This window comes from Hemitrygon akajei, chromosome 6, assembly GCF_048418815.1.
Source record: "Hemitrygon akajei chromosome 6, sHemAka1.3, whole genome shotgun sequence".
In the NCBI taxonomy this organism is placed as follows: domain Eukaryota; kingdom Metazoa; phylum Chordata; class Chondrichthyes; order Myliobatiformes; family Dasyatidae; genus Hemitrygon; species Hemitrygon akajei.
In genome coordinates this window covers 82,455,075-82,476,371 of record NC_133129.1, presented here as the reverse complement: position 1 = coordinate 82,476,371, position 21,297 = coordinate 82,455,075, and the positions used below count along the sequence as shown (strand labels likewise).

At 39.5% G+C, this 21,297-nt stretch overlaps 1 protein-coding gene across 5 annotated transcripts in view; it reads right to left on the bottom strand.

Annotated features, from left to right (window-relative positions):
* Positions 1–12,289: 12,289 nt before the first annotated feature.
* The window catches only part of bnc2 (basonuclin zinc finger protein 2), a 459,273-nt gene continuing 450,265 nt past the window's right edge, over positions 12,290–21,297 (bottom strand). For all 5 annotated transcript variants that reach the window (XM_073048679.1, XM_073048680.1, XM_073048676.1 and 2 more), the window contains one exon: positions 12,290–16,081. In XM_073048679.1, coding sequence (XP_072904780.1) covers positions 15,424–16,081 — 658 coding nt within the window. In that variant the 3' untranslated portion in view covers positions 12,290–15,423. The remainder of the gene's footprint in view (positions 16,082–21,297) is intronic.

Genomic DNA, 21,297 nt, shown 5'->3' with positions numbered 1-21,297 from the left:
CAAATAAAGGTTCACTTACCCAGATGTTGTTAGATGCCTGGAATCTGTTGCCAGGAAAGTGATTGAAGTAGATACCATGGCAATCTTCATGTAGCATTTAAGCAGACACGAACAGGCACCGAATAGAGGGATATGGTCCATGAAGGCAAATGGAATTAATTAGAGTGGCACCATGTCAGTTCAGACACGATGAGCTGAAGATCCCCTTTTATGCTCCAACGCTGAATCAGAAAACATAGAGCATAGAACAAAACTGCACAGGAACAGGCCCTGCAACCAGCAATGTTGTTGCCAAACCAGTGAACCTAATGATGCCTGACTAAACTAATTCCCTTTGCCTGCACTCCATTGCCCTCCATTCTCTGCATATTCATGTGCTTATCTCAGAGCCTTTTTAATGTTTCTATTGTATCTGCCTCCCTGGTAATGCATTACAGGCTCTGTGTAAAAAAGCTTGCCATGTATGTCTCCTTTGAACTTCTCCCCTCTCACCTTAAATGCATGGTCTCTCATATTATACATTTCAGGAAAAAGATGCCAGGTGTCTATCTCTGCCTCTCATCATTTTATAAACTTTTATCAGGTCTCTCCTCAGCCTCCAACACACCAGAGAAAGCAATTCGAGACCGTCCAATCTTCTTTTATTGCCATTTAATCCAGGCAATATCCTGGTATCATCTTCCGCAGCCTCTCCAAAGCCTTGGCATCCTGCCTATAATGGGGCAACCAGAAGTCAATGCAATACTCTAGATCAGGGGTTCCCAACCTATAGTTCACACATCCTTTGCTTAATGGTCAACGGCATATAAAAGGTGGAGAACCTCTACTCTTGATGTAGTCAATCTTAGAGTTTTATAAAACTGAAATATAACTTCCTGATCTTAAACTCAATGCCTTGATCAATTAAGGCAGATATACATGCACCTCCTTTACCACACAATAAACGTGAACAGCCACTTTCAGGGATCTATGGACCTGGAGTCCAGGATCCCTCGCTATATCAATACTGTTAAGAATCCAACCAGTAACTGTTCTTTTCCTTTATGTGTGATATTCCAAAATGCAATGTTCATATTTGACTGGATTAAACTTCATCTGTCATTTCTGTCCCAACTGAGCTACATCCCATTATATCCTTTGGCGATTTTCTACACTACCCACAGCACCACCAAATTTTGTCATCTGCACACCTACAAACCAATGCTTTCAACCAAGTCAACTAAATATATTACAAACAGCAGAGGTCCCTGAATATATGCCACTTGTCATGGATTTCCAGTCAGAATAAGTCCTTCTGTCTTCTCTGAGCTAGCCAATTCTGAATCCAAATGGCCAAGTCACTGTAAATCCTACACAATTTAATCTTCTGGAAAGGCATGAATAGAGTGAATGTGGAGTGGATGTATCCAGTAATGGGAGAGTCTAGGACCAGAGAAATACTGGTTCAGATTAAAAGGGCATCCCTTTCGAAAAGAGATGAGGAGGAATTGCTTTACCCAGGGGGTGAAGAATCTGTGGAATTCATTGCCAAAAAACAGTTATGGATTCCAATTTATTGAGTATATTTCAAAGTTCAAAGTAAATTTATTATCAAAGTACATATATGTCACTATTACAACCTTGAGTTTTGCTTTCATGTGTGCATACTCATTAAATCCAAGAACCATAATGGAATCAATGAAAGATCACAGCCAAAAGGAGGAACAAACAACCAATGTGCAAGAGACTGTACAAATAACAAAGAAAAAGAAAGAAGAATCATAAGCAAGTACACAATAAATATCGAGAGCATGAGATGAAGTGTCCTTGAAAATGAGTCCATAGGTTGTGGGAACACTTCATTGATGAGACAAATGAAGTTGAGTGAAGTTCTCCCCACTGGTTGAAGAACCTGATGATTGAGGGGTAATAACTGTTCCTAAACCTGGTGGTGTATGTCCTGAGGCTCCTGTACCTTCTTCCTGATGGTAGAAGCAAGAAGTGAACATGACCTGGGTGGCAGGAGTCCTTAACAATGGATGCTGCTTTTCTGTGATAGCGCTCTGTGTAGATTTGTTCAATGGTGGGTAGGGCTCTACCATGATGGACTTGTTAATGTCTCAGCAAATGTCTTTCACTATGCTCAAATGAGGGCCATATCCACTACTTTTTGTAGGATTTTACATTCAAGGGCATTGGAGTTTCCTTACCAGACTGTGATGTAGCCAGTCAATATACTCTCCACCATGCATCTATAGAGGTAAGTCAAAGTTCTATATGTCATGCTGAATCTTCACAAACTTCCAAGGAAGTAGAGGTACTACCATGTTTTCTTTGTAATTTCACTTAAATGCTGGCCCCAGGATAGGTCCTCTGAAAGAGGAGGTAATATTCTTGATTATCAATGAATCATGGCTGGAAGAAATCATAGACGGGAATTTAATGTCCAAGGATACACATTGTATCAAAAGAATAGGCAGGAAGGCAGAGGGGTGGCGAGGCTCCATTGGTAAAAAACTGAAATTCAATCATTAGGAAGAGGTGATGGAGGGTCAGAAGGTGTTGAATTGTTGTGGATAGAGCTAAGGGTCAGTGAGGATAAAAAGACCCTAATGGGAGTTATATACAGACCTCCAAGTGGTAGTAAGGATGTGGTCTACAAGTTACAACAGGAGAGACAGAATGCATGCCTATAGGGCAAAGTTACAATAGTCATTGGGGATTTCAATATGCAGGTAGATTGGAAAAATTAGGTTGGTGCAGGGGAATTTCTAGAATACATACAACATCGCTTTTTAGTGCAGCACGTGGTTGAGCCCACTAGGGGAATCTGCTATTCTGGATTGGGTGTTGTGCAATGAACCAGAATTGATTACAGAGCTTAAGCTAAAATAACCCTGAGGGGAAAATGATCATAATATGATCAAATTCACTCTGAAACTTGAGAAGGAGAAGCTAAAGTCAGAGGTATCTGTACTACAGTGGAGTAAAAGAAATTACAAAGACATGAGACAGGAACTGGTCAGAATTGATTGGATAAGAACACTGGCAGGGATGATGGCAGAGCAGCAATGGCTGGAATTTCTGGAAGCAATTCAGAAGGCACGGGATATATACATCCCAAAGAGGAAGAAGTATTCTAAAGGCAAGATGACACAACTGTGGCTAACAAGAGAAGTCAAAGCCAACATAAAAGCCAAAGAGAGGACATAAAATAGAGCAAAAATTAGTGGGAAGTTAGTGATTGGGAAGCTTTTAAACAACAACAGAAGGCAACTAAAAGTCATTAAGAAGCTAAGGATGGAATACAAAAGAAAGCTGGCCAACAATATTAAAGAGGGTAACAAAAGTTTCTTCAGATACATTAAATGTAAAAGAGAGACAAGAGTGGATATTGGACCACTGGGGAATGATGCTAGAGAGGTAGTAATGGGAGACAAGGAAATGGCAGATGAAATGAATTGTATCATTCTTCACTGTGGAAGACAGTAGCAGTATGCTGGAATTTCAAGGTGTCAGGGGTCTTGAAGTGTGTGAAGTTACCATTACTAGAGAGAAGGTTCTTTGGAAACTGAAGGTAGATAAGTCACCTGGACCAGATAATGTACACCCCAGAATTGAGAATGTGGTTTCGGGTTACTTGGAGGCACATGATAAAATAGGCCACAGTCAGCATGGTTTCCTCAAGGGAAAATCTTGCCTGATAAATCTGTTCGAAATCCTTTAAGAAATAACAAGCAGGATAGACAAAGGTGAATCAGTTGATGTTGTGTACTTGGATGTTCAGAAGGCCTTTGACAAGGTGCCACACATGAGGCTGCTTAACAAGCTATGAGCCTGTGGCATTACAGGAAAGATTCTAGCAAGGATAAAGCAGTGGTCGATTGGCAGGAGGCAAAGAGTGGGAAAAAGGGGAGCCTTTTCTGGTTGGCTTCCAGTGACTATTGGTGTTCCACGGTGGTCTGTGTTGAGACTGAATCTTTTTTACATTATATGTCAATGATTTGGATAATAGAATTGATGGCTTTGTTGCAAAGTTTGCACATGATACAATAGGTGAAGGAGCAGTTAGTTTTGAGGAAATAGAGAGGCTACAGAAGGACTTACAGATTAGGAGACTGGGCAAAGAAGTGGCAGATGGAATACTGTGTTGGGAATGGTAAATGCACTTTGGGAGAATAAATGAAAGTGTCAATTTTCTAAATAGAGAGAAAATACAAAAATCTGAGGTGTAAAGGGATTTATGAGCCCTTTTGGAATATCCCCTAAAGGTTAATTTGCAGTTTGAGTCTGTGGTGAAGAAGGCATATTTAGCATTTATTTCAAGATGAGTAGAATATAAAAACAAGGATGTACGGAATGTGAAGCCTTTATGAAGCACTAGTGAGATCTCACTGAGTATTGTGAGCAGTTTTGGGCCCCTCATCTTAGAAAGGATGTGCTGAAACTGGAGAGGGTGCAAAGGAGGTTCATGAAAATGAATCCAGGATTAAATGGCTTGTCATATGAAGGGAATTTGAAAACTCTGGGTCTGTATTCACTGGATTTTAGAAGAATAAGGCGTAATATAATTGAAATCTATCAAATGGTGAAAGACCTTGATAGAGTGGTTCTGGAGAGGATGTTTCCTGTGGTGGAGTGTCTAAAACCAGAGGACACAGACTCAGAATAGTGCGTGTCATTTTAGAACAGAGATGAGAAGGACAGAGAGTGGTGAATCTGGAATTCGTTGCCACTGGCAGCTATGGAGGCCAAGTCTGTATGTATATTGAAGGCAGTAATTGATGGATTCTTGATTTGGTCAGAGCATGAAGGGCTATAGGCGGCAAGACAGGAGAATGGGGTTGAGAGGAAAATTGGATTTGCCATGATGAAATGACGGAGCCGACGCAATGGGCCAAATGGCTTAATTCTGCTCCCATATCTTATGGTCTTATGATCTTATTATTAAGGGTGTCGAAGGTTATAGGGAGAAAGCAGGAGAATAGGGTTGAGAGGAAAATGTACATCAGTCACGATCAAATGGTGGAGTAGACTCAATGTGCTGAATGGCCTAACTCTATTCCAATGTCTTATGGATGCGCCTACCATGAGGAACCTTGCGAATACATTTTGAATCCTAAAATGCTCTAGCATATCAGCACTTTCAACACTCACTCACTATGCTCCATGACATTCTCCTTGGTAAATACTGACACAAAGCACTCATTTAGGACCTCGCCACATCCTTTTCTTCCAAACGCATGTTCCCACTTTTATCCCTTCATGGTCCTAACCTCTCCATAGTTATCTTCTTGCTTTTCATGCATGTATAAAATGCTTTAGTATTCTCTTTAATCCTTCTTTCAATGACTTCTCATGGCTCCTTCTGGCTCTCCTAATTCTTTTCTGAAGTTTTTTTTCTGGCTTCTTTATAATCCTCAAGGGCAGTGTTTGATTTTAGCTTCCTAAACCGAACATATTCTTCCTTTTTCTACTTGAGTTAAATCCATAATTTCTTTTATTCTACTAATTTCCCTTACCTTGCCTTCTTTGTCGTTCCTTCTCTTACTGGAACATATCTATCCTGTGCCCTGTTCAGTTGGACTTTAAACAACTTCCATATGTTAAGTGTGGACTTTCCCAAAAAGAACTGATCCCAATTAACACCTCCTCACTCCTGCCTAATACACATAATTAGACCTTCCTCAATTTCTTTCTTTCTTGTAATGTCTATATTATTCAGTTACCTTAAAACTTAATGAGTTAGAATTACTGTTCCCAAAATTTTTCCCCACTGAAAGAACAGTTACCTGGCCAGATGTACTACCTAATACAAGGTCCAATATGGCCCCTTTTATAGAGTCACAAAACAGTACAGCACAGAAATAGGCCCTTTGGCCCATCTAGTCCATGCTGAACTATTAATCTGCCTAGTCCCATGCATATCCCTCCCGTTCATGTACCCATCCAAATTTTTCTTAAATGGTGAAATTAAACCAGCATCCACCACTTCTGCTGGCAACTTGTTTCACACTCACACCATGTTCCTCTTAAATATTTCAGCTTTCACCTTTAACCGATTACCTCTAGTTGTAGTCTCACTAAACCTCAGTGGAAAAACCTCAGCCACACCAATGTCTTATACAACTTCAACATAACATCCCGACTCCTCTATTCAATACTTTGATTTATGAAGGCCAGTGTATCAAAAGCTTTCTTTACGATCCTACCTATCTGTGATATCACTTTCAATGAATAATGTACCTGTATTCCCAGATCCCTTTGTTCTACAGTACTCCTCAATGCCCTACCCACTCACCATGAAAGCCGTATGCTAGTTTGTCCTCCCAAATTGCAACAACTTACCATTGTCTGTATTTTTTCAACAGGTCCAGATCCCAATGCAAGTTTTGATCATCTTCCTTGCTGTCCACTACACCCCCAATCTTGGTATCATCTGAAAAATTGCTGATCAAGTTTACCACATTATCATCCAAATCATTGACATACAGGACAAACAACAATGGACCCAGCATCAGTCCCTACAGCACTTCACGAGTCACAGGCCTCCAGTCAGAGAGGCAACCATCTACTGAAGCTACTCACTATGTTGCAGCTACTAAAAAACCTGTCCCTAAGCTGATTGCATATCTATTCCTTAATGTCCCGATGGCCATTGAAGGTAAAATCCCTTCAGTGGAAACATTTCATCCCTTTCCTCCTTCAAGAGCCATCTGAGGCCTCAGCTCTCTAATATTATCTCTGTGGTTCTGTGTGAAATTTTGCCTGCTTGTGCTTTTATAAGGATTGGGGCATGTCAGAGGAGAAGCATCTAAGAGGAGTGCAAGGGCCACTTTTTCACCCAGCAGTTGGTCTGAATGAGCTGCCAGAGGAAATGGTAGGGTAGGTACATTTCAAAAATATTTGGAGAGATACATGGATAGGAAAGATTTAAGTGGATAAGAGTCAAATGGGGGCATATGAGATGAGATTAGTTGGTCAGCATGGACTAGTTGGGCCCAAGAGACTGCTTCCGTGCTGCATGAGTCCATGAATTGATCTAAGCTCTTTGAGTGCAGTGATGTGGCTCTCTAAAGGTGCAAGTACCTCACAAGTTTTGTTTTTAATTATATTTGAACTTCTGTATTTTCATCTCTATAAATGAGGTGGTATCTCATGATTCTTTACACAATAGTCTTATATTTTAACTGAAATTATTGAGATCACATTCAGCTACCCTGCCAGTACTTCATGGAAATGAAATCATGAGGGATTTCATTAGAATTTTACACAAAGTGCAAAGATAGTAATTTTATCATCTAGCTTTACTAAATTTATGTAATGACATCTGAACCTAAACTGTAAACTTGTCAACATTCCAGTATATCTTAGATTTAAATTCCACCATTATCTCTTAAACCAATCTATCTACTCACTCTCCGATGCATTTGTGTGTTGATGTTTCAAATTTGTTTATCATTTTACCAAAATGGCCTCAATGCTACATCTCGTTTTGCAGATGCCAGACTCACAGACTGAAAGACTTTAACTCAGACATTGGAAATTACTCAGGAGGAGGAATCGAGAATGGTAAAAGGTAGCCCGCATGAATCCGATGCTTGTTCAGTACTTGTCTTCTGATTTCACTTAGCTTGAGAATCAGTCCTTAATGATCTGGCTCAGCAATCTAACAAATGTCAGTGAATATACTGAGACATTTTGAAATGTGTGTACAGCTTTCTGGGTTGAATGGAGCATAGTTAGATTCTGGAACATTCCCGTTTCATCAAAGAAAAGGACACATTTGCCAGTGACTGATAAATCTTTAATATAAAAATTGTACAAGAATTCTGATACAAATTACAAGAGGTATTTGAACAAAATATGAATAAAATTCCATTTACATCCCAAACCCTTATGCATTTAATGCAAAAACCAGAGACAGTATATAGTACAGAAATACAAGGGAACAATTACAAATAAAAAACGGACTCCTCTTTTCCAAACTACTAAATTGAAAAACTTGTTTTGTTTTCAATGCATACAGTATTTATGAAACTACCAATGTCATGATTAGTAGATCAAAGTGAAGCAGGCTTTTCAATTCCCCAGGTACAGCAATTCTTTGTAGAGCATACTGTGGTTATTCAAGCGTTATAGCAGTGCATTAACTTTCACGTACAAGAAAGCAAACAAATTGAAAACGTAATTAAAGAGGGATAATTATAATGAAAATTTCTTGAAAAAGAAGCATTGGTACTTTGAATTTTGTATTATTTTTAGAAAAGCGCTGTCACAGTTCTTAAACTGCAGCCAATAGATTGTCTTTATCACCATCTTGTCCAAAATTTGACTATTAGAAATTAAAATTTGAGGAAGTGTTTTAGTCCATCACAGCTGAGAGCACATCAATCCACGCAACCATTATCCTAAAATACATAATTACTTGCCTACAAAATAATTGCACTAGATTCATAATTATGTGATCTATCTGAGAAATATTTGATGATACAATGTGTAGAATGCAGTTTTGTATTTAGGTTTAGGTGTCTTTATCAGAGTTTTGTTGTTTTCTAAGTATGGTACCAAATGTTCTGAGGGATGTTGGGTCATCCATTAAGGAAATAAAAGATGTTACTCAATAATGTTATGGTCAGTGGAACAAAGCACAGGAGGTGAGTGCAGTTGTTAAACTATGATTCCAGACTCTGTTTGCCTCAGTTACTGTAAGACAATTTAGCTCCTCAAACGCATGATAGCTCTGTATTCAGTGTAAATAAGACTACTGGGATAGCAAACAGTTTTGGGATCAGGTGGGGTCACAGTGGGTGAGTGTAAACTCTGCCTTAGGCCTTTGAGCCTCTGCCTGCACAAAGTGAGACGAATAACTATACTGGTTCTCATTAAGTACGGACAGTTAATGCGTTGTCATCCAAATACAGATATGGAATTAATGTAAGTTAATGATATGTTTCCACAGGGTTTAGAAGCCCTCAGTGTTAGAAAAAGGTCAGTCTGAATTGCCAGAGACCAGGTACTCAGCCCAGACACTGCACTGGGAGAGCTCTCAGCCAAAGGAAGCATTTAATTTGTAAACAAATTCTCAGAAACTTGCAATTTCAGTTTTGGCATCTTCTGCTAGAAATCCTGAAACCAACTTTATCTCTCGGCAATCCACTTCCAACACACAAGCGTTGCCTGACACACCCTTCACACCCACGTTGTGCAGGTAAGCCCAGCAGGGTTAGCTTTCCAAGCTGTACTTCACAGGTGATACGGAACGCCTGAACAGCCCATCAATCAGAACTCAAAGTCTCACTTCCAACCTCAATTCAGGGCTGTCAGCTAGATTACACTGCACAGTCTTTGCCTAACAAATCATTTTTTTCCCTGTCTGTCTGCCTACAGTTTGGGTGGCCCTGGGCTGTGGCTCCCAAACATGGAACTGAGTTTTCAGCTTTTGGCTCTTATGGTGCAGGCATACATCAGTGGCCTTTACAGACAGTTTGAGATCCTGTACTCAATTCTTTCTTCAGCTGCAATAAATAGGCACTTACATTTCCTCTCACACTGAATGGCCACAAGCTGAACTTAAGTGTACACATTTATCTATGTCCCTGTAGGGTTGTGATTGTTAGAGCAAAGGGGAGGAGAGACGGAATATGCTGGTAATGTGTCAGAATCTTGGCATCAATAATCACATTTTTCAAGGCTTTAAAGTGACGTGTGAATATTTAGACTTAGACGCGTGACACGAAGCAGAGTACCTTCAATGTTCCAGCATCGTATTCCCTCAGTTTGTTCAGTACATGCTCCTCTTAATGTACACAACATAGTCAATCCCTTCTCATTACAGCTTTGGTCTCTTTAACACTGGCTTGTTAGATCGTCAATAAAAACACACACCCACAATACTGAAAAGAGTCGGCTGCTGGGAGCAGCAATTGCAAGTCCAAAAATGCTCTTTGGCAAATTGACCAGAGTGAACAATTTTGTGATAATATGAAAATAACACAAAATAATTAAAAGAAAACACACCTTTTAAGTACCAAATTGAAACAAAAATAGAAAGGTTAATTTGTTTTCTATGCAAAGGGGAACAAACATTTGTAAGCAATTAAACAGTGAAATAATTAAGTGTTTAAGAAACACATTAGTGTTGCTCAGTTCCACCTCGCAAAATAGGTAAAATGAACTTGGCAATAATTCAATCAGACATGCACTTGCACACACACACACGCACGCACGCACACACGCACACACACGGTTTGGTTTCACGCAGAGCTCAATAAAAGGCAGACTTCATATAATTCTGTGTGGTAACTAATGCAGTAACTGTTATCCAGAGCTCTAGTTGCATAACAATGAAATATCATAATGAAAAAAAATTATATTCTGGGAGGAGGAAAGGAGGAGGTGGAATATCTCTTTTCTTGCTACATTATAGAGAATGTCAAATATGAAAATCGAACTCAGCTGCTGTTAATGTTCTACCTATCAGATCCTTTGTCAGTCAAAATAATTTTGCAATCCTGACTGTGAAGTGCACTAGCATATTGTTAAGATCCGGCTTTTTTAATCTAATAGAAAATATGTCTTTATTTCCAACTGTTTTATATATACATATAGAAAGGAATCTCAGACAAATCCACTTTCTCCTGTAAGTCTGAGGCCATGCAGAAGAAGCCTGCTGATTTTAAGACTAAGTTCGTTAAGACTGTAATAGTTAGATTTCTGAGAATTGAAGTTAAGATTTTGTAATCTGGAATCTGGCAGTAGTTCATAGTCCAAAGTCCCACCAAGACTGAGAGTTCCTGTACAACGTGGTCTAACCCTGCTCCCATTGTTTGGAAACCTTTTATACATGGTCACTTACAAAAAATTCCTTCATTTCAAATAGTTGCCCCTTTGCACAACTATCTAGGTAAGTCAGAACTTATTCCATATTTCATTAAATTATGGAATAGTACAGTATAAAAGGAAGAATTTGGTCCATACCTGTTCTCTTGGACAGCAATCCAGCTACTGCAATAATGCTGTTCCCTCCTCATTATCCCTCATTTTTTTAACATAATCAATTCCCTATTAAGAAAATATTGAGTCTGTATCCACCACTTTATCAAGCCATGCATTCCAAAACCTAATATACATTGTGTAAATTTGTTTATTTGTATTAAGGTTACACTAGGGCTTTGAAAGTCAAAATACCACCAATCAATACAGCCCGTGTGTTCTTCTGTCTAAGGAAGTCTTTCTGCATTTTCAAGTCAGTGTCAAAAGGCTCTTATACCACACTTGCAACATTTCCTAATAAAAAAAGCTTTGTTACTTCATACTTTAGTTCAATGCTGGGACTTACATGCTTTAAACATTCATGAAATATAAGTTTCAATCTACAATACTCATTAATTGTCACACTGTGTGCCATATTACATATTCCAAGAAATAATGTTTCTTTTTGTTCCGTCATTAAGGAAGAAATGTTCTGAAACTACTCTCTCTACCTATTGGAATGTAAGGTTTCTTAGAGATAGCAGTGCGGACATAGCTTTTAAGTTATCCTAATGTGACCAAAACTCATCACATTGAGCTAATTGAACTGCCGAAGAGCGACCCTGAACCCCTGCATCATCCAAAAAACTCCTTCTGTTACAGAGGGTTACAGTGGCAAAACTCTCATTCTGCAGGCTTCTCAGTATGTGGTCATTCAGGATCTGATGGCTTCAGAATTTTGATTTCAGACAAATATTTGTTCCCACTATTTAATCATTTGTTACCCTGGCAATTAATAGAAACAGGGATAGTTTCTCTGGATTACGATCTTCAGTCGTTCAGTGCAAAGTCAGCAGTAATGTTGAAATCTGTAAAAACTGTATTTGTAATATAATAGTCTCCTTAGTGTTCATTGCTACAGAGTGAGCTAGTGTCACTGGGGGCTGTCTGTTAGAATTAAAGAAACCTAGAAACACCCTCGTTTTTAAAAAGTTACTAATAAGGGAGAGAGTATAAAATGATGCATATCACTGTGTAGCATTGAAAGTGCATGACTGGATTCATGTACTAGTCTAGAGTCACACGATTTCACTTTCCTCAGAGTGTGGAAGCATGCTAGCAGAATATATTGCTACCTTTAGCAAATAGTAAATTGTACTGTTTCATTTTAGTTTTTTAAAAAAGGTCGAGAAACACAACGAAAAAGGAAAAGAGCTTGTAAAAGCAAAAATAAACAACCCAAATGCTCAGCGAATAGTCTTACCTTCTCTCTCTTCACCTTCAGTAACAAGAGGCCTCCCTTACCCCACCCACCCCACCCTCCCCATCCCAGCAAGATCTTACACAAAGATAGAACAAAAAAAATTCTAACAACCATCAATAATATGTAATACTGATGAGCCAAAGGCCTTGTTTAATGTTTATTGAAGATAAATTAACTGGCAGTGTGGAAGCCCCTTCAAGTTCAGATTCCTTGATCATTATTGGCAATTTACCTGCTCTCTATTCCTTTAAGCTCAGGAACTATCATTAATTCTATATTGAATTATCATTTATTTTAAAATGTGTTCTGCCATAATGGGAAATTGAATGCCAGAGATATGGGTTGTTATTGTGCTAAAGATTTACATTCCAAGGAAATTAAAATTGGGATGCAAGTCACCAAAAAAATGTAAATGTACAGTATCAATTAGTTAAAGACAACTGATGTATCTCTTTAATGAGAAATCAGGAACTGATGTAAGAAGTTGAACAACAAGCTAAATGTCAGATATATCAGGTCAGATGGAGTGAATGGACTTGATAGACATCAAATAAAGACTTCAACCTTGTTGGACAAATTACCTTGAAATGATTCTAAATGTAAGTCATCTGACCTAATTGTCTATCTAATTAAACCTGAACACTGGCATCTGCTCTACCTTGCTGTTATGCATTTACTTGGATTTAGAACCAAACCAAATTTTGTGTTCCAATTGTCATCCATCTCAGCTATGCACTCAACTGTCTTAGTTGCCCTCCAGGTTGAGTCCTTTGTTCTACCCTTTAAAAACATGAGATGTCCAAAAATCACACAGTCCACCCCTCAACTGGTACAATTCTCTTATCCATCAGCCATATGCTTACAGACTTAAGCTGGCTCCCAGCAAGATAATGCCTAACTTTAAATTTTGTACTTTTTCAAATACCTCCATGTTGCATGCCATCTTTCTCTCTAATACCCCACATAATTATAAACCTGAAAAATGTTTGCAACCCTCTAATTCTACTATCTTACTGCTGAAAGAAAATGCTTCACCACTTGCATCTGTGTTAAATCTCTACATTTTATTCCCTTAATCTTTCTGTCTCTTCACCTCTCTCTTCCTGGAAATCAAACCGTGAAAAAAAAATGCCCAAACTTCTAATCATCTGGCCTTTACTGGCTTAGTGTTACACTTTAACTGATGATGTTCCTGCGAAGCACTTTGGTGTTGTTCCTTATGTTAAAGATGACAGAGAAATAAAACTTTTTACTGGAGTGAATTTGGGTGCTATTCAGAATATCACAATCATCAGGTACTTGTAGTTAAATGCTTCTCCAATGCTGTTCGATGGTTATTTTCTTGAAAGGTTTATTTATTTGTTGAAGCCTGTAGCTTAAGAAGTATGATTTTGAGATGAAAATGGCCGTTATGCAGAAAGCTGACAACTGGCCTTGTCATTGGTAATCCAGTATTAGAATTTAGTGTAGAGAAATGTTCTCATATTAGATTTTCAGAAGTGCTCCATTTTAGATACATATGGCAACAATTAGTCAAATTAAACAAATCCTCATAAATTAAGGAACTAGCAGCTTTTATTGATTGGCATGACTTTATGACTATCTGCATCCTATAAAGTGAGCAAAGGTTTCATCATGTTTCAAAGGAATATAATGAACCTCACATTCTCTCCCAATCACCTATATCCAGCAGAGATTGTGAAAGTATCATGTCATTGTGATTTCCAATCTCAGTTCTTCCTTCTATTGAGAAAAAAATGCCCCAACATAATCTGTCTGGAGGAGGCGTGAAGCACTAGCTTCAACTAAGGGTTCTTCAATACTGGCTTGAATTAATTCTTAAATAGTCAAGTTAACAATTGGCTGCAGGAAATCTCTGTCATTTAGGCATCTGTCAATCAGGATATTATGAAATGCTTTCCCCTAAAACCAGCAAAAAAAAACTGTTCTTAATAGCCTTCTGACAGTGGAAGCATATTAATGTGGTATCTTTAACATTGTAAAATATCACAAGATACTTCACAGGAATGTAATAAGACAATTTTTGAGACACATATGGTGATTTGGGCTCAGTGTGGTTATAACATACCTCCTATAAATAAGATATAGGAGGAAAGAGAGACAGAATGGTTTGTGGAGGGTGAATCAAAGCTTGAAGCCTCGGGGAATCAGGGATGGTGGTGGTGGGGTAAATAGCAGAATTGGAGAAGATCAGAGAACTCAGCATTTTGGTGTAGTAAAGATTGTGGGCTAGGAGACAGTAATATAGCTCATCTTTCCGAGGACTGTTGTATATTAGCAAGGGAACAACAGGCTGCAGATAAAACTTAATGCAATGTTATTAAGTGCAGAGAAAGATCACGTCATGCCAGTTTACAAAGAAGGGCAAACTGATGACTGAAATGGCAACTGATATTTAATTGTGTAACATTTGGAACATTGGAAGTGGAGAAGGCCATTTGGCAATTTGAATCAATTAGATTGTAGCTGATCCATATCTTAACTCCACCCATCTACCTTGGTGATAGTTACCCAACAAAATTTTATGAATCTCAGTTTTGCAATATATGTTGAACTCCAGGGGTTGAAAGTTTGCAATTTCTTTTTCCTCCTTTTTCAGGAAAATTTCCTGACATCATCCCTGAAAGGCCTGGCTCAAATTTCAAGATTGTGCCCTGTTATAAATAAAAAGCACAAGGCATCAAATGCCAAAAATCTAAGCAGATACAAGTTACATTTATCCCAAATCTGTCGGTTAAAAGAGGACATTAATTTTCTTTTCAAATTTCATGTTTATAACCTTAGAGGACTATTTCACAAATTAGAAATGTGACAGAAAAAGGACCTTGGCTTATCAGGATGACAGTAGAATCAATCGACATCATTGGCCTTTTTAAGGGCATAGTTTGTACAAAAAAAGCTGCCATGCTCAATCAAAGTTTCTTTCAAAAGCTGACAAGTAGTTAAGTTCACAAAGACAACAAGAAGGTACTTTTTTCTGCAGGCAACAGTCACAGATAGTTTATACGGTCTCTTTGGAGATGAATTAAGCATGAGCATTTCAATATGACCTGGGATTTCCATCCACTGAGCTCCAAACAATTGCTCCTTGTGTATGAACCCCAGGTCAGAGGGCAAAACAGCGAAGAAAGCACCTGATGTCAAAAAGGCTCAGCAGATCAGGTCACCTGGCACAGAGACCTGCATTAGTCAATGGAGGCAAAAGGAACATTCTTGTGTAGATTGGGGTTCTGGCTGTGCCTGTTCCGACTTCGCAGGGAGGAGAACATCATGTTACAACCAGGAACTTTGCACTTGTGCATTTCACGGAGATGGACCGTCTTGTAGTGAACCCTCAGTGTCCCCTTGTTGCTGTACATTTTGTGGCAGATAATACACATGATCCCACCATTGCTGGTTGATGCTGCTTGCAATATCGAGGCCTCTAGGGCTTCATGACTGGAACCAGCAGCCTGGGACTGAACCTCTGCTCTGTGGGTGGATTCACCACTGTCGCTGGCCCCATCTATCTCATCCAACAGGATCCCCTCATCACTTCCCACCTCTGATTCCCGTGACGAGTGGATACTGCTGCTGGATTGGATGCTGGAAGTGGTGCTGAGGTCCAGCACCATATAATCATCTGGTGTGACCCTTGTGTAGCCATTGGTGTGGGAATCTTCTGTCCCTGCTGGTGAACTAACTTCGTCCCTCATATCAAGTCCAATTCCATGGTGGCCACCATAGATCTTGGCCAAAAATTCCTCTCGGAGGTCCTTGGAAAGTGGAGGAGCTGGATCCATCCCCATTTCATCCAGTTCCTTGGTCAGTAGCTTTCGATGAAGATTAATGTTGGCACTGTGTCTGGAAACAGCAAGAAGGGGCTGTGGTCAGTACATTATATGTGCAAAGTACTCCTGCAGATTTAACCTGGCCTAGAATATAAACATTAACAATTGCAGTTATGATAGATACCGAAAATTGCCTGATGGACTCCACCCTGATTTTTCAGCAAGTGTTTAATAATGAGAGTGAAAATAAACTTTAAGCAAAGTTAGAAAGAGAAGGTGATATATATCAAGTGTTACTGCAAAGTCATTCAACACTTAGATGTTCTCACCCACTAATCCCACAGGCAGTGAGTTTCCAGTCTCAACTAGCACTTGGTGATTGCATGGAAGGTACTTGTCCACACAGGAAAGGAGGGAGAATTAATTATTAGTCAAGCTCCCAGCAGTCTCTGAGAACCAGCTGGCTCATTCAATCTGGTGATCACCTTTGATCATTTCACCACAGAGTTGAGTACTGCTCGGATTTTAAGGTTAACTTAAGATCATAAGAAATAAGATCAGAGGTAAGTTATCCGGCTTTTCCAGCTTACTCCATCCACTTGTTAAGGTCATGCCTGCTCTTTCCTTACCAGCATTTTTCTGCCCTGTCCTCACATCCCTTGAGTCTTTCAATGTCCAGATCCTTTCATGTCTCTCATGATTCAACTTTGAGAATTCCAAATGCTCTCCAACCTCTGGGTGAAGAAATTTCTCCTCATCTCAGTCTTTAACAACCTACTCCTTTTGTAAAAACCAATTCCCCTAGTTATAGATTCCTCAATTTGAGAAAACATCTTCCTTATTCTCTAATCTATCAGGCTCTTTTAATAATTTTTAAAAGTTTTTTTCTTCTTAATAGAATAGAATAAGAAGGGAGTGGCATGGTACCTTAGTGGCTGGTGTCAGCTTTGCTGCTTTCTGTAAGAGTTTCTATGTTCTCCCCATGACTGTGCGGGTTCTGCCCAGATCCTCTGTTTTCTCACACATTCCAAAGGCATACGGGTTACTCGGTTAATTGGTTACATGGGTGTAATTGGGCCAGAAGGGCCTGTTAGCATGCTGTATCTCAAATAAAATAATCTTCTGAATTCTAAAGAATATTCTATTATAAAGAATCTAAAGTCTCAGTCTGCTCAATGTCTCCTCCGACAGCAAATACTAATTGCAATACTTCCATGGCAAGTACCTCTTTTCTTAGGCAAGGGGAACAAAACTGTGCAAAGTACCCCACCTGTCATCCCATCAGGGCCCTATGCAAATGCAATAAGACTTCCTTACCACCTATTGAATGGTCATTGAGTATACATACTATTCATTATCTTAATAATGTGCTGCACCCTTACAATAGTCTATAACTTGGATTCCTTTGAACATCAATACTATGTTGAAGCAGAAATCCCCTCATAATGAGATTGATAAGTGAATCTCAACATCCAGCCTTGGTGACACAGGACAAGATAGGACAAAGTCAGCATGGTTTCCTTAAGGGAAAATTTTGTCTGATGAACCCGCAGGAATTCTTTAGGGAGATTACAAGTAGGATAGATAAAGGGGGTGTAGAGGATGTTGCTTATTTGGACTCTCAGAAGGCCTTTGACAAGGTGCCACACATGATGCTGCTTACCAAGTTAAGAGCCCATGGTATTATAGGAAAGTTACTAACATGGTTAGAGCATTGGCTGATTGGTAGGAGGCAGCAAGTGGGAATAAAAGGATCCTTTACGGGTTGGCTGCCAGTGACTAGTGGTGTTCAGCAGGGATCGGTGTAGGGACCGTTTCTTTTTATGCTGTATATCAATGATTTAGATGATGGAATAGATGGCTTTGTTGACAAGTTTGCAGATGATATGAAGTTTGGTGGAGGGGCAGATAGTGTTGAGGAAGCAGGTAGGCTGCAGAAGGACAGACAGATTAAGAGAAAGGGCAAATAATTGGCTGATAGATTTCTGTATTGGGAAATGTATGGTCATGCACTTTGGTAGAAGAAATGAAAGGGTTGACTATTTTCTAAATGGAGAGGAAATACAAAAAACTGAGGTGCAAAGGGACTTGGGAGTCCTTGTGCAGGATTCCCTAAAGAATAATTTGCAGGTTCAGAATGTGATGCAATGTTAGAATTTATTTCAAGAGTACTAGAGTACAAGAACAGTGATGTGACGCTAACGTTTTATAACACACTGGCGATGCCTCATCTTGAGTATTGTGAACAGCTTTGGGCTCCTCACCTCAGAAAAGATGTGCTGGCATTGGAGAGGCTTCAGAGGAGGTTCACAAGGATGATTCTGGGAATGAAAGAGTTATCATACCAGGAATGTTTGATGGCTCTGGGTCTGTGCTCATTGGAATTTAGAAGGATGAGGGGGGAACTCATCGAAACCTTTCAAATGTTGTAAGGCCTAGACAGGGTAGATGTGAAAGAATGTTTGCCATGGTGGGGGAGTCTAGGACAAGAGGGCACAGGCTCAGGATAGAGGGGCATCCATTTAAAACAGAAATGCGGAGAAATTTCTTTAGCCAGAGGGTGGTGAATATGTGGAATTTGTTATCACAGGCAGCTGTGGAGACCATGTCATTGGATGTATTCAAGGCAGAGATTGATAGGTTCTTGATTGGACATGGCATCAAAGGTTACGGGGAGAAGGCCAGGAAGTGAGGCTAGGGAGGGTGGTGGTGGAAGAATCAGCCATGTTTGAATGGCAGAACAGACTCACTGGGCCAAATGGCCTAATTTTACTCCTATGTCTTATGGTCTTATCCGATCTGAACAACAAACATCTATTAACCCATTCTAGTAACAGATTAAAACTTATTGCTACTCATCTAGTTTACTGAGTACGGGGAGGTGGAGGTATTTTGTGCTTTGTAAAAGTATTCAGCCCCAACCTTTTATTCCCATAAATAAGCATTACAACCAGGGATTTTGAACAATTTAACTGAGAGTTTTAATTTGTGAATCACATGCTTCCTTTTTCCACAGTAGAGACCCAAAATCAGGGAAAATTATAAAACCTGAAAACCTAAAAACTCAGAAACTGATACGTTCAAAAATATTCATTCCTCTTTGCTCAGATGAATCACCTTTTGCAGTTATTACAGCCAGTGGTCTTTTTGCATAAGTTTCTATTAGCTTTGCACAACTTAACGGAGCAAGGTTTGTAAAATTGCTCAAGCTATGCCAGGTTAGTTGGGGAGTGGCGGTGGACTGCAATCGGTTAAGATCAAAACTCTGACTGGACCACTCAAGGACATCAATTTTTTTTCATTTGAACCCTCTCCATGGTTGCTCTGGCAGTGTGCTCTGGGTTGTTGTCCTGCTGAAGGATGAACTTCCTCCCCAGTTTAAGCTTTCTGGGAGAGGCTAGCAGGTTTTTATCCAGGATCTCTCGGTATCTAGCAGCATTCATCCTCCCATCAATCCTAAACAGGTTTCCAGTACCTGCTGCTGAAAAGCATCCCTTTTGCAAGATGCTACTTTCACCATATTTTACAGTAGGGATGGCGTTACCTGGCTGATGCACGGTATTAGATTTATGCCACACTTAGTGCTGAGGCCAAAATGTTCCACTTCAGTCTCATCCAACCACAAAACTTTCTTTTACAGTTTTACAATATCTTCCAAGTAATGCTTTGCAAAATTTTTATGGGCAAGAATTTGCCTTGCCTTGAATGCTCTTTTGACTTCATTTTGTTTTGGTCTGTTTAAAATCTGCCATAGTGTTGGAACTTAGAGAGCGAGAGTGGGGTATTTATTCCTATGAATTCATTCAAAACAGGTGATCCTCCAATGTTCTACATGAACAAATTGGTTGAGTTGGCAAGATAATTCTGTATATTACACCTGAGGAAAGCTAGCATCATAATTACAAAAGGAATGAATATTTTTTCAGCCTCACAATTTTGGTTTTTAATTTTTAGTAGATTTTTGACTGGTTTTGGAATTTTTCTTTTGAGTTGACATAAGACCATAACTCCCTCAGACACAGGAGCAAAATCAGATCATTCGATAGTCTGCTCTGCAAATTCTTCATGGCTGATCCATTTCCCTCTCAGCTCCATTTCCCACTTTCTACCAGTAACCATTTATGCCCTGACTAATCAAGAAGTTATGAACCTTTTCCTTAAATACACCCAATGTTCTGGCCTCCACAGATGCATCAAGGATGTGGCAAGGAATCCCACAAAATCACCATTCTCTGGTTAAAGAAATTCCTCCTCATCCCTTTTCTAATGGACGTCCCTCTAATCTGAGGCTATGTCCTTTAGTCCTGCACTTCCCCACTATAGGAAACACCTTCTCCTGATCCAATATACCTAAGCCTTTTAACATTCAATATGTTTCAATGAGATCCCCATAATTCTTCTGAACTCCAATGAGAACAGGACCGCTTATCAAGTGCTTCTCATATGCATAATAACCCTTTCATTCCCAGAATCATTCTCATAAACCTCCTCTGAACCATCTCCAATGTTAACATGTCCTTGATAAGGGGCCTGAAACTGCTCGCAATACACTGAGTGAGGCCTCAGCAGTGCTTTATAAAGCCTCAACATTCACACATTTATAGTTTAGTCCTCTCAAAATGAATTCTAACATCGCATTTGCCTTCCTCACCACCAACCCAACTCGTAAGTTAACCTTAGGGAATCCTACATGAGGACTCCCAAGTCCCTTTGACCTCGGATTCTGAATTTTTCCCTGCTTGGAAAATAGTCTATGCTTTTATTCCTTCAACCTAAGTGTATGACGATACACTTCCTCACACTGTATTCCATCTGTCACTTCTTTGCCCATTCTCCTAATCTTTCTAAGTCCTTCTGCAGAATCCCTGCTTCCTCAACACTGCCTGTCCGACAACCTATCTTCATATTGTCCACAAACTAGGCCACAAAGTCATCAATTCTGCCACCCAAGTCATTGACATGCAACATAAAAAGAAGCAAACTCTAAACCAATCCCTGTGGAACACCACTAGTCACCAGCAGCCAATCAGAAAAGGCTCCCGTTATTCTCACTCTTTTCCCCTTGCCAATCAGCCAATCCTAGTATCTTTCTTATAATACCATGGGCTCTTACTTGTTAAGCAGCCTCACGTGCAGCAAGCACCTTGTCAAAGGCCATCTGAAAATCCAAGAACACAACATCCTTCTCCTTTGTCTATCCTTCTCGTTATTTCCTCAAAGAATTCCACCAGATTTGTCAGGAATGATTTTCCCTAAAGGAAGCCATGCTGACTTTAGTCAATTTTATCA